Consider the following 12424-nt stretch of genomic DNA (forward strand, 5'->3'; position numbering starts at 1 on the left):
CGGCCGGCCCCTCCTGGGGTTTCTCACAACCCTCCTGCTTTTATTCCTGAAGTGCTTGAACACTGCTTGCAGTTACAATCCATTTAGACTTTATTCTGATGATAAAATGATGTTTTCCCCCCTACTGCTCATTGTCTTTTGTAGAATATAGGAGAAGAAGGTGATGGTCTCTCTTGAAGGCTTTTTTCCCCCTCCCTTTTAAATAATTCTATACCTATCTCCTCCCCACACTCATTTGAATCATCAAATTGATTATTATCCCTGTGGCTGGCACATCTCAAAAGATGACAAGCCCCAGAAGAAGGACTGGGGCTCGACTTACAGCTGGTTTTGGTACAGTAATATTCAGGTTCATGGAGATAGCAGCAGATAGGGATGCAGGTATGTTCATAGCTGGGGATTCAGGTGTGTATGTTGAAGTGTCTACTTGTGCTGTGAAGTGGATGTGGCTGGTAAGTTGGTTGTTTTAACCATAATGGTGTTTTTCTAAGCAGACAGGAATTTATTTATTGTGTCTGTGTCCTGGGAACGTTTCTGAGGGTTGCCAATGAAGAGAACATCACTGAATACATCTTGAGAGTGTTTTATAGCATCAAGCCCTGCCGTCTAATCCTATGAGAGCTGTTCAGAACCCACTGGCCCAGGTGATGAGAGCTGGGAAGGGAATCAGCCCCTCTCTTGCTGGGGCTCACCTATGGGCCTGACCCTTTGCACTTTTGTGCACTAAACACCAGGTGTGAGGCTCGGATTTTCTAAGGAGCTGGCCTCTTCTTTTTGATAGGCGAGAGGAGAAATGGGTCTCGTTTTTAAATTTAAAAACAGACCCCTTCCAAAAGGCTGAGAAATGAGTTTGCTAGACCTGCCAGTTAAAAGATCAGACTGGGGGTTCGGGTGGAGAGGATATAGAGGGGGCACACCTTTCGAGTCCTCAGCCCCACCAGCCAGTTGGGCTAAAAAAGAAAAAAACATTTTTTTTTTCTTTAATGGCGAGAGGACAGGCCTTGCGGCTCTACAGCACAGTTCTCCTACTCCTCCGGAGGTGGGGACCTCGCGCGAGCGCCTGGTTCCATTGAAGTCTCTCTGGCTCACCCCCCTCCCCCCACCCCAGCTCGATTCTGTCACTTTAAGTCCAGCCCCTGAGAGATAGCCAATAGGAGCCAAACCATACATCAGTCTCGCAGCCTTAAAGCTACAGTAGGGTTAGTGGGCTCCAGGTCTCTGGTGCCCGAGCCGCCTCCACCGCTTCGCATCCCCTCTGCCCGCGCAGGAGTGTGTGCCCGAGTGCGGGAGCGCTGGGCTGGGCGCGCAAGGCTCTCGGCCTCCCTCGCGCCCCGCCGCGGCGCTCCCATCCACCCACTCCGCCTCGGCCGGCTCACCGTGCCCCTGCCCGGACTCGCACCTCGCCGGTGCCCTTCACTCGCTCTTCCGCGAGATCTCCCCGCCGCCTTTTCTCTACCAACTGGGAATGCTAAAGCGGGACTGATGGACGTGTCCGAACTCTGCGTCCCTGACCCCCTCGGCTACCACAACCAGTAGGTGCTCGGCTTCTCCGTCTGTGTCCGTCCTTCTGTCTGTCCGGCCGCCTCTGTCTCGAGTGTCGCAGTTCTTCTAGGCGTTCTTGAAGTGGCAGGGACCCCGGGGCGGGGGCGAGCTGAGGGCGCTTGGGGGGGACGTCGGAAGGGGAAAACCGCACACTTCTCTGGGTTTCCTTCTGGGGGTGAACCGACTCTAACTTTTCCCTCACCGCCCCCCCCACCCCGCCCGTTTTGACAAACCCTCACTCTTAGGTAAGAGCAGAGCTTTTCTTATTCACTCCGATCGTCCCCCGCGGGGAGAAAATATTCGAGTTTCTGTGGAATGGGGAGGAGCGAGCCCAGAACAGGTGCGGGAGTATCTCAAGGATGTCCCGTCTCCACTCGGGAAAGCGTCCCTGAGGGCCCTTTGACTTTAATGTTTATTTCCATACGGGGGACCAGAAACGGTCCGGGCAAGGGGGCGAAATTGAACGTGCCGTGCAGGTTTGGAAACTGGGCGGCGAGCGCGGTCCCACGCTGCGGTCCCAGAGCGGCTCCCCGAGGGCGCGCACGCGGCGCGGTGGACCCAAGTCCTCCCCGCCCCCCGCCCCCAGGGGTGCGGGCGGCGCGGCGGGGTAAGACAGCTCCTCGCATGCCCCGCCACGGGATGCCCGCCTCCCGCCAGGAGTGGGGACAATCGGCTGGACGCTGCAGCGGAGGCAAAGTTGGTTCGCGGCTTTAGGCGAGGCGGTGCCGGGTAATTTCCGTGCCCCGGGGCGGCTTTGCGCTCGCCTCCCTGGAACCTGGGGTGGTCTGAGTCGCGTGCGCGCGGGTGGCCAGCGGGGGCTGCAGGGCTAGACACCGGGTAACCGCAGGTCCCTGGACTTGGGCAGCTTGCCGAATGCGCGGAGTGAGGAAGCGCACAACTGATCCCCCAAATGGTGGAACGCTGCCCCGCGCCACCATCCTTGACTTTGCGCGGTCCTGCTCCTGCCGCCCGCCGTTCCCCTCCCAGGGCCCTCCGCGATCGGCGCTCCCCACCTGCCCCGGCACCTGTCCCCGGCTCCCCGCGGGCGCTCCAGGCGCCGCTGCTCTCCGGGCAGGTGTCGGGGCGTCTGGGTGTGGGCGCACTCCATGTGGTTTCCCCGGAAGGCTTCAGATAATACTACAATGAAAACTCTAGATTCTCGTGGATTTGCTTAACTTCTCGCTATTCTTCCTTCCCTTTTTTTCCCGCCCCCCTGAAGCAAGCTGAACTGCCAAAGTCAGTTCTCCTTCGGTCATCCTTTCGTTTTTTGTACCACCCCCTCCTCCCAGGAACCAAGACATCCCTAAACAATACTCTGAATAACGTGGGGTCCCAGTAAGTGTGATTACGCCCCATGCTGAACAGAATACCTCCACCCCAGGTGGACCGCGCGTGAGAGAGAAGGCAACTTCACAGCAGCGTCTCCTGGGGGCTACCGCAGGGTCCAGCCTCCACGCTGACCTTTTTGATTCCAGTTTTGGGGTTTCCTTGGGCAGAGGGTCCTTTAGGTGCCGCCAGAATTGAAACAGAGTGTCAGAAGAAGGCGACTGGATTAGGAGATGAGGGGGATCTTGGATTCAGATTTCCATCAGTGTGAAAAGTGGCTTTTAATTCTCTTTAAAGGTTACACTGATCCCAGCTTGTATGGCTGGTGCAGTTGGAGAGGGGGCCCCTTTCACACTGTGGTGCTCTCTCCATAAGGGAGGGGGAGCCCCGAAAGAAACCTCCCGGGTGGGTGAGACTGTGAACTGTGTGTGATGCTTGTGGGGCATTTCCTCACATAAAATCACCAAGTATGACAAATATTGGATATTTAAATTATTTAGTTTTCTTCTCTCCAGAGGTGACTTCTTTAGTTGAGCTTGAAATATCTATGTATTTGTCCCTGGCTCAAGTCACAGTCAATAAATACGAAATTTTGTATGGGGGAAGTACATCTTTTGATTATGTTGACCAGGAAAGCAAGGAGAGATGGGGGATTTAGCAGCTGGGTAATTCATCGAGTTGACGGCAACCCTGGCTTGAGTTTGAGGAGAAATATGGGCAAAGAAGGAATGTCAGGGAAGCGGCAAAGGGGAATGAGGTAGCCGAGGTCCTGCGTGTCTGGGAAGGGTTTGAAGTGGAAATCAATTACAAAGTAAGCCTGATAGTGATTTGGATTTGGACTCCCTAGCCTTCCTGTTTTTGTTTGTTTGTTTTTGCAAAGAATTAGCTTCTCACTCCATGGGGCACAGGAAAAGCCAGAAACGTGCCTGCTGCTTCTATGGAGGATCTAAGCATCCCGGTGAGATGCCCTTTCTCAGAGCCCCAAACCTGCTGGGCAGCAGTCCAAGCGTTAGTGAGCCGGGCCCCCGCACGCAGGTGCGTGCCTCCTGGAGAAGGCGTACCTCTGCGATGGTTACTGGGGTACAGAATTGCCAAGGACAAGCTTGTAGAGGTCGGAGGCTGCTGTTGGGGGAGGCCGCTTTCTGACCACCACCCCCTGGTGTTTCTCTGCTTCACAACAAGTAGCTTTAGAGCCCCCCTGGTAGCAAAGTGACAAGACGCAGGACGGCATTCTTTGGTTTGTTGGAAGGATGATAGAATGAGTCCATCCCTTATGGTGCCTACGTTTCTCTGGGAACATATACAAGAGTGGGTGGGTTCGAGTGGTCTGTACGGATAGTTTCTACCTGTTTGCCTTAGTTGACATCCCCGGACTTGAAAAAAACCCAAGGGCGCAGGGACCACAGTCCAGCGAGGAAGAACTCCCCAGACTTCCCTTTCACCTGCTAATATACAAAGAGTGATCTTTAATATTTTAGTGTTATTTTCACTTTCTGGGTGAGAAATACACACACACACACACACACACACACAGATACACCAGGACCTTCATACCTTTCTCTCCTTCATTTTCATTTTCCTGTAGCCAATCCTGTAGGTGACTCCATTACCATTTCTAATCAATATTTTATGTACATATATAATCAGCCAGAGTCGGAGTGAGCATGCTGGCTTGTGTGGGCCTGTGTACAAATGCGTCAGGGACGGACCCGATGGAGATCCTCGGCAGACAATCCGGGGAGCGGGGGGCGGGGAGGGGTGGCTTCATCACCCACCATCCGATGACCACTTTGCTGATGTTAAAGAAACAGAAAACAAACTGTCCCAAAGGTAAAATATGTGGGTTCACACATAGGAAAAATGCCACATGGTAATTCAGAATCAGTGACCCAGAGAAAAACAAAGGGGGGAATTAATTTTTAATGGTACATTTAAAAATAAATCAGCAGGAGGACATTCATCTTGGTTTTCTGAGGGAGGGGCTCTAGGAAATAAACCTTTCAGTGTCTGTAGCCCCCTCTGGAAGGTATGGGCTGCTGTGGAAGAGGATGGGTTCGTCGTTCAGGCCTGAGGGCGACGAGCTTAGCAGGAAATAGGAGGGCCCCAGTCCTGGGCAAGGCCCTTTACAGCTGACTGAGATCTGGACATCAACTGGAAATTTCCTTTAGGAGCTTATTTCCGCAACTCCATTTTAGAAACAGTCCTCGATTTTTACCAACAATTGGAACATACGAAAAAGATGTTTCTTAAACAAACGTATATGAAGAAACAGACTGACCCACCAAACAAGAACCTTTTCATTCTATTGATTTGGAGGAATCAATACATATTCCATTTAGTCCGAGAGAGGAGAGACAGAGGGGACTTTCGGGGAAAGCTCTGCGAGGGAAGAGGCTGTGATAGAGATTTCATGTCATAACCCTGCCTTCTCGGAGTGTCCCGGCTCTAGCCCAGGGGGCCCTTGTGACTCTGTCTGCTTGATTCGTGTTCCTGATAATGGGACATATTGCCAGATGCTTTCTTTTCTTTTTTTAATTTTAAGATAATCTAAACTCAGTGAGTTTGTCTCCTTCCTCAGTCCTCTACAAAATGCCCAGCTTCTGTTGAGCACAGGAACTGGGAAGCCCTGTACAAGTCTGGCAGCCCAAAGGAAGGTGTCGGGTGGAGAGACATCGCCAGCGTGTGTGCATGAGGGGTGGGAGATGGAGCTGGCTGTGTGAATGAGCAGGATTCAAAAAGAAAGCGAGTTCAGTCAAACATTTAGACAAGAGCCGAGGTGCTTTTGACCCGGTTCTGCAGCGCCCTTCCCTAGAACGCGTCTTCCAGAGGCTTTAGGTGGTTTTCTCAATCTTATTTCTTTGTAGTTCTCGTTTACAAGGACAGAATAGCAGAGATGCTGAGCCTAATCCACTCCTTCAAAGTCAAGTCCAGCCCACACCCTGAACACCCCAGGCTGGTGCCTTTTCACACCTACCGGCCATCGTTCAGCCCTGTGTCTCTGCAAGCTCCAGTCCTCCCAGTCTCTTCCAGCTTGACCAGGAGGCCTGCCCAGAATTTGTCAGGACTCCTCCCAGCTTTGCCTGGGAGCTTCTGGCTTGAAGCTGGGTGGCTTTTGGCCGAACAGTCCCCTAGGGAATGCACAGCTTGAGTGCTGAGCCTCCCATGTCCTCCATCGTGGCCATGGTTCCTAGAGGATGTGTGGGGCACCAGCAGAGGGTCCACAGACCAGGCCAGGAAACCCCGAGGGACTCAGCTGGAGAATGGACTGGAAGCAGATAAATCTGAGCTCACCTCCTGCCCTTGGGGCCGTTTGCTGACTTCTAGGGATAAACTAAAGGTCCAAGTGCTGGTGACCCCTGATTGGACTTCCTCTCTGCTGACCGTCCCCTTTCTCAGGCCCAGCAGCACTGGACCTCCGGGGAACTGTCATATGCGTGATCGTTCCTCGGAGGAAGGGTCCATGGGCCCCAAGGGCTTCTACTGCCCCCGGTGTCCCCTGGTGTGGCTAGCGTGGCCTGCAGCAGGCTCACATCCTGGTTGTCCCATCCTCTAGTGTGGCCAGGTCCCTGCACAGGGAGGTTGCGGTGTTTATAATTGCAAATGTAATTAGCAGTCCAGCTCTGGGGGACTGGGATGCTCAACTTCTCTGCACACCAGAGTGACCCCTGTGCTGGCTGGCCGGCAGATTAACCCTTCCTGGGTCAGCATGCCCACCCACCCACACACGCTCCCCCCACCTCTAGTGAGGCTGCTGACCTTTCCCTGATAATGTCAGGGCTGTCCCGGGGAAGGGGGTTGGGCGAGGGGGCAGACTGCTTTCTGGGAGAGGTTGTCAGGGCAGTGCCTGGGAGAGGTCAGTCACTGGGGTCGTGTTTCTTCCCTAGGCCACTGGGCACGTGACCCTTACCACTTGTGACAGTGTGACCCGCTCCCCCCTTTGGCAGGCTGGAGCATTTTCTGGCATGCTTACTGGGCCACACTGGAAGGAGGTCACTGGAAGACTGTGGGTGCATGCTGGTCAGTGGCTCTAGGGGCTTCGCTGGGGGAAGCAGGGCTCTGGAGGCACCTCCTTGTACCTTGTGACTGCCAGCTGGCTCCCAGGTTCTGCGGGGGTGCCCTCACTCTCGATGTGTGTGGGGGGCAGACTGTAGGAAAACACGGGCTCAATTTGTCCTTGGGAGCAGAGACTACCCCACCCCCCTCCACCGCCACAATCAACCACCCAACAAAAGACACTGCCAAATCAGACAAGTAGGAAACTTGGAGCCCCCTATGGCCCCAGCCCCCGACCCCTCCTGCGAGTGCACTGATGTGTCTGCCTACCTAGAGTGCCTTTCTGGAGGATCAGGATTAGAACAGAGAGGATTTTAATAGCCCCTCTACTTATAAGCATTGGCTTAAGGGAGTATCAAGCCCTTTTCTGTTGCCGTTAACACCCCTGATACAGAGGATGTCTCCAAACCCGGAAGCATCAAAAGCTGCGTCCGTTCCTAGGAAAGTGTCTGTGTGTGCACGTGTGTGAGAGCCACGGCGGGGCTCCCCTTTCAGATAGGAGACGAGGAGCTCTGCTGTTTGAACCCGTCCCCTGCTGGCCTGCCTTTTACCCCTTGCCTGGATTGAGGTCAGGCTGTGGCCACATTCCAGCAAGGGGCTGTGCGCCTTGGGATTTTTCCGTGGTGTGGGAGGGAGCCCAGAGCGACCCAATGGGGCTGGCTGTCCCTGCCATTGGAGGAGTTCAGTCTTTCCTAAGAGGCTCTCTTCAGTTTTCTGGGCCTGGGTAGGGCTGGCAGACCCTGGAGAGGGCGAGCAAGCCAGGCTGCCCTTCTCCCGGAGAACAGATGGTCACACTCAAAGAGGCAGGCAGTTCTTCCCCAGGTCCCCGGCTAACCCTTCTCTCCCTGGATATGGCCATCGACAGTCTTATCGCTAAAGGTCAAATGTGTTCTTACGTCAAGGAAAATCAGACTGGTTTTCATTTGCTCATGGGACTTTCGATATGAAACTGGATGAGGTTAGAAAAAAAAATCTATTGGCTAAATGCCTTAAATTCAGGATTGTGTGGTCTCGGGTTAAAATAAGCTCCAAATAAAAGTTTTCCTGGGGGTTAGAGACATAATTGTTTTTTCATCTTCATTTGCCGTGCTTTTTAACCTACACACGTTTTAGTCCCAAAGAATTTCGTTTTCCTTCTCTTCCTCTTCGCCCCCCACCCGCCCGCCTTTAAATTTCTCTCCCCTGTTCCTTTTGACTTTAAAAATATTCGTCTTTTCAACACTGTCATTCAGTGTCTCCGGGAATGAGCCTTTTCTGGGAATGGTTTTCTGGATAATGTTATTTTGTTTCTCAATGTCATTTCATCCAGAGGTCAAAAGGCAGTTAAACAAAGTCCAACAAGCTTTTGTTTTTATCTCCTGGTTTTAAATGTGATCAATTTTCATTCTAAACTATAGCAGAATCCTCTCCTGCCAATTACAGTAGCAGCCAGCCTCACGCCTGACCATCAGTGTTTACTGAAACACTGCATTAAAATTGCACGAATGTCAAGTGCCCAATTAGAGCCAAGTCTTCCTATCTAGGAAGCTGTGAGTTTCAAAACCCCAATGCTAAGTGTTATTTTAACTTTATTTTTTTTAACTGCTTAAAATAACTTACATTCATAATGTTTTTTCCTTTTCTTGTTATACAATTCGTAAAGTATTATATTTACTCACATTTATGTTTTTGGTGTTTTTACCTGGCCTGTATTTTTAAAAAGATACTCAGCAAAAGGTTTTTGAGCATCGCTGGGCTTTCCCTGTGTTCTTGGTTTCCGAAAGACAGAGAACAAGAACAGTCCTAAGGAAACGCTGTAGTTGGGGGGTTGAGGATGTGAAGGGTGATGTTTCAAATGAAATTCTCTCATATCTTTGAATTCAACATTTTACTTATGTTTTCCCTCTATTTTCATTCCAGCTTGCTCTGGTTTACGTTTTATCCCTCTTTGGTTTCATAAGTTTTAGAGGAAGGAGTGTAGGGGGTGTGTGTGTGTGTGTGTATATGTGTGTGTGTCTACCTCTGTGTGTGTAAGTATGTGTGTGTGAGTGTTCGGGTGTGTCGGAACTGTTTTGAGGTGCTGAGCATGATTAGTTGAGAGAAGCCCCAAAGCAGAATGGCTGTTACGGGTCAACTCATTCTACTTCAGCCATGGACCTTGACCCACTGGTTGCATTTGGTGGGGAAAGCAAAGAGGGTAAAAACCTCCTGTTGAAAGCACATTCCAGGTTGATTGTCTGTTACCTGAGGAGGTACCGGTGAGAGGCTATCAGGATGCCCCACACTTTATTCGAAGCCAACTTCTCCATCTCTCCGCTCTCTCACCTCACTTCCTCACACTTGGAGCTCTAGTTTGGGATCCTGGTGATGTGAGTGAATGAGCTGGTGTATGCTTTTGATTTTGCCATCCTAATCGATCGGGAGGAAACATTCCTTTTGATGGTGAGACATCTCTTCAGCCCGCATGCAGAGTGCAGTATCTATCCTTTTCCTGTAGCCTCACTGTTTGTCATTTGTCCCTTGGGTATGTTGACATTGTCTACCTAAGCAGTCAGGCTAACAAGCTTTGGCAGAAAGAACACCGCTTTCACAGAAGTGATAGCAAGAATGCGATGGTTTAATAATTATAACAGTAATAACAGCTTGCAGCTTTTTCTTCCCCAAAAGCGCCAAGCAGTTCTTATAACCATTCCCTCATAGTAACTGGATGAGGGTTGCTGTGTCTTGCCTCCAAACATAAATGTTTTTCTGCAAGCATAACATGCCAAGGCTTCAGGTTTGCATGTCCAAATTCATCCAGGGGCAAAGAAAATACCTGGTGTCTGAAATATGAACAGACGGTAAAGGAGAATACAGTATTCGACACACAGCCCCCTTGAGAAATGCCGGGTGTGTTGCCTTTGAACTGGGAAGGCAGAGATGTTTCTTGTAAAGGATTCTGACCCTCCTGTCACGATCACCTGAGGTCCATGCCATGCTCTGCCTCTCCTTGCCCCCAGTGTTCCTTAGTTCCTCTGACTGCGGTCTCAGGAGAAGTTTGCAGACCAAAGGCACACAGAGGACAAGGGGGTTATGACTTGGCACATGTGAATAGCTGGGAACAGAGCTGGGTGAAGAGAGAGGCAAAGTCACCTTGCCACCCTTGATCGCCTTCTCGGCCGCTCAGCGTCTCCCAGGGCTTTCTGTCTCTGTTCCTGGGTACCTCAGCCTGCTCCCTGGATGCAAAGATCGGAGGGAGGGTGTCCGGAAGCCAACCCCTCTGGATCCCTGTGACCCTTTTGTGACTTTTCATGGCGATACCCGGACCTGAACCTGCTCACCTGCAAACTGCTCATCTATGCATTACTTTTGAAATTGGCTTGGCCTTTGTTATTTCCTCTCTCATCCCTGCCCCCCCTTTTTTGTTTGTGTGCCTTGGAAATAGGAGACAGCCTCAGACACCAGCCTAATAGTATCAGCCAAACATAATCGAAGCCACCTGAATATACCAAGGTCCCAGGACTGTCTGTAATTTTTTCTACTTCAATATTCTTACTCAATTTCCACCGCCCCCCAAATACCCAACAACCCAAAGCTTTGGGTTATTAATTGATTATTATCTGATTTAACAAACAAGACGTCCCGCCCCACAAGGAATCCCAGCAACACTCTTGCTGTGCTGCTCAGGCTGAGATCTGCTTTCTTCCCCCCCTCCATTGGTGAGAAACGTTATAGCTTCAATTCCCTTGTTGGACCCTGAGTAAAAAATTAATTCATGAATAATAAAAACCAATCAGTCTTGTTGAGTTTAAGAAGGATTAGGAGAAAGGGTGTTTTTTCTTACAGAGAACATTTGGAATCTGCATGTCATTGTCACCGAGTGTTCGGAGTGGCTTGAGTGTGCCTTTAGTCACAGCAAATGAGCTGTTTATTATCCCGAAGGGTAACACGTCTTCCTCAATTGTGAGGCCAACTTACTGAAGGTTGTTACAGGGGTTTCCCACCCAATTCTCTCCCACAGTCCCATACAAATCAGTGATAATTCATTGACATTAAGACAGTTTCCTGTGGAAGTGGCTCATCATCAATAGCAACAGACCCGGCATTGCATTATGAATAAGCCGGTTTGTTGATGGAGTGGAGTCTGTCTGTTTCCCTCCCCTTTCTTTCCCTGGGAAGTAATTGACCAGAAATTTACATGCCTTTGCCAGAAGTACTGAAATTAGACTTGTAGATACTCTTTTAGTTTCCAGAATAGGATCTACCTCCCAGGGTGGCTGTGAAGATTAAACAGAGGTAATTCACAAGTGTCAGGCACATAGTGGGTGTACATTAAGAGTTAGATGTTCTTATTAATTTTTTGATGTTATCTATTGGGAGTTACTTTTCATTTCTTTGATACAACTTCACAATGAGAGTCCTTCCTACTCAGGAGCGAGATTGGGGTGCTTGAATTGATTACTTGGTTTAATTCGATCAGTGTGGCTTGGGTTTCCATATGTAACACAAGGGGATTATAGAAGGAATTATGACTTGGGACCCAAGGTGGTGAATAGGAAATTTCCTCTGAATGAATCCCTCTATCCTTGGACTGTGGGTAAAGTTGCCCAGTAAAATACAGGACCCTTGGCTGTATTTGAATTTTAGATAAACAACAAATATTTTTTTTAGTATAAGTATGTCCCATGTGATATTTGCTAAATCTGGCAACCCTACCCATGAGTGTTTTTCTTAAACTGATCTGATCAAGAAACACATTACCCTTATTTTTTTTCTACTTTTGACAAAGCTTCAAAGAACGATTATATGCAGTTTTTTCAAACTGTATTTTAAATAACTATCTTTAACTTTTTGCCGACATTAACTTGTTAGGTTGGTCATGTCCTTAGACGTTAGTGGGTACAGGTCATTTCCGTCATCCAAATATATCGATAGAGCAGCAATCAGGTAAACACGTCTGCTGAATGAGGTCTTCTAGCGTAGCACCCAGAGCTACTGAATGTTGCTTTGGGGAGGAACAGGGTAATTACGCAGAGTCTTTTAGGGAACTTGTCTCTGCACGATGTTTCTTGGACAAGCAGGTTGAGGGACTGGATTACTAGAAGCTGACACCCCAGCAATTCGAAGCTACACTTGCGGCACCTTGAAGGCCAAAGCAGCAACAACCTCTTCCTGCCTTCCCACACAGGGACAGGAGGCTGGCCCTTTGGAGACATCCCCTAAGTGGGTGTGGAGGAAACAGCCCAGTTCAGTGTTAGGTGGTAATGTAACAAGGACAACGGCTGAACCTGATACAGCAGGTTGAGGGCATGGGTGAACTGGGACACACCAACAGGGGACCAGCGAACCCCAGCTTTTCTTCGCCTACCTCCCAGGGCAGCATAGTGGTTCAGTCCGGGAAACACAACCATTGTTTTAAGCCTGGTACCCTCACCGCCCAGAGTATGGGGAATGGAAGAGCTCTAGAGCCCCCTGCAGGCCATAAATGGCACTGCATCTCATGGGTGACCGTCCCACTACAGAGCCTCCTGAGGGTGGGATGGAA

The 12424-nt window shown here is 50.3% G+C and overlaps 1 protein-coding gene across 2 annotated transcripts in view; it reads left to right on the forward strand.

Annotated features, from left to right (window-relative positions):
* Window positions 1–12424, forward strand: part of ESRRB (estrogen related receptor beta) — a 187557-nt gene that overhangs the window by 70130 nt on the left and 105003 nt on the right. The window contains exon 1 of one of the 2 annotated variants that reach the window (XM_069597140.1): window positions 1233–1532. The exons of the other annotated variant lie outside the window; for it this stretch is intronic. Coding sequence (XP_069453241.1) covers window positions 1483–1532 — 50 coding nt within the window. The 5' untranslated portion in view covers window positions 1233–1482. Of the gene's footprint in view, window positions 1–1232; window positions 1533–12424 lie in introns of those variants that run through there. 2 annotated transcript variants of the gene reach the window in all.

The sequence above is a fragment of the Ovis canadensis genome, chromosome 7 (genome assembly GCF_042477335.2).
Source record: "Ovis canadensis isolate MfBH-ARS-UI-01 breed Bighorn chromosome 7, ARS-UI_OviCan_v2, whole genome shotgun sequence".
NCBI classification, from domain to species: Eukaryota; Metazoa; Chordata; class Mammalia; order Artiodactyla; family Bovidae; genus Ovis; species Ovis canadensis.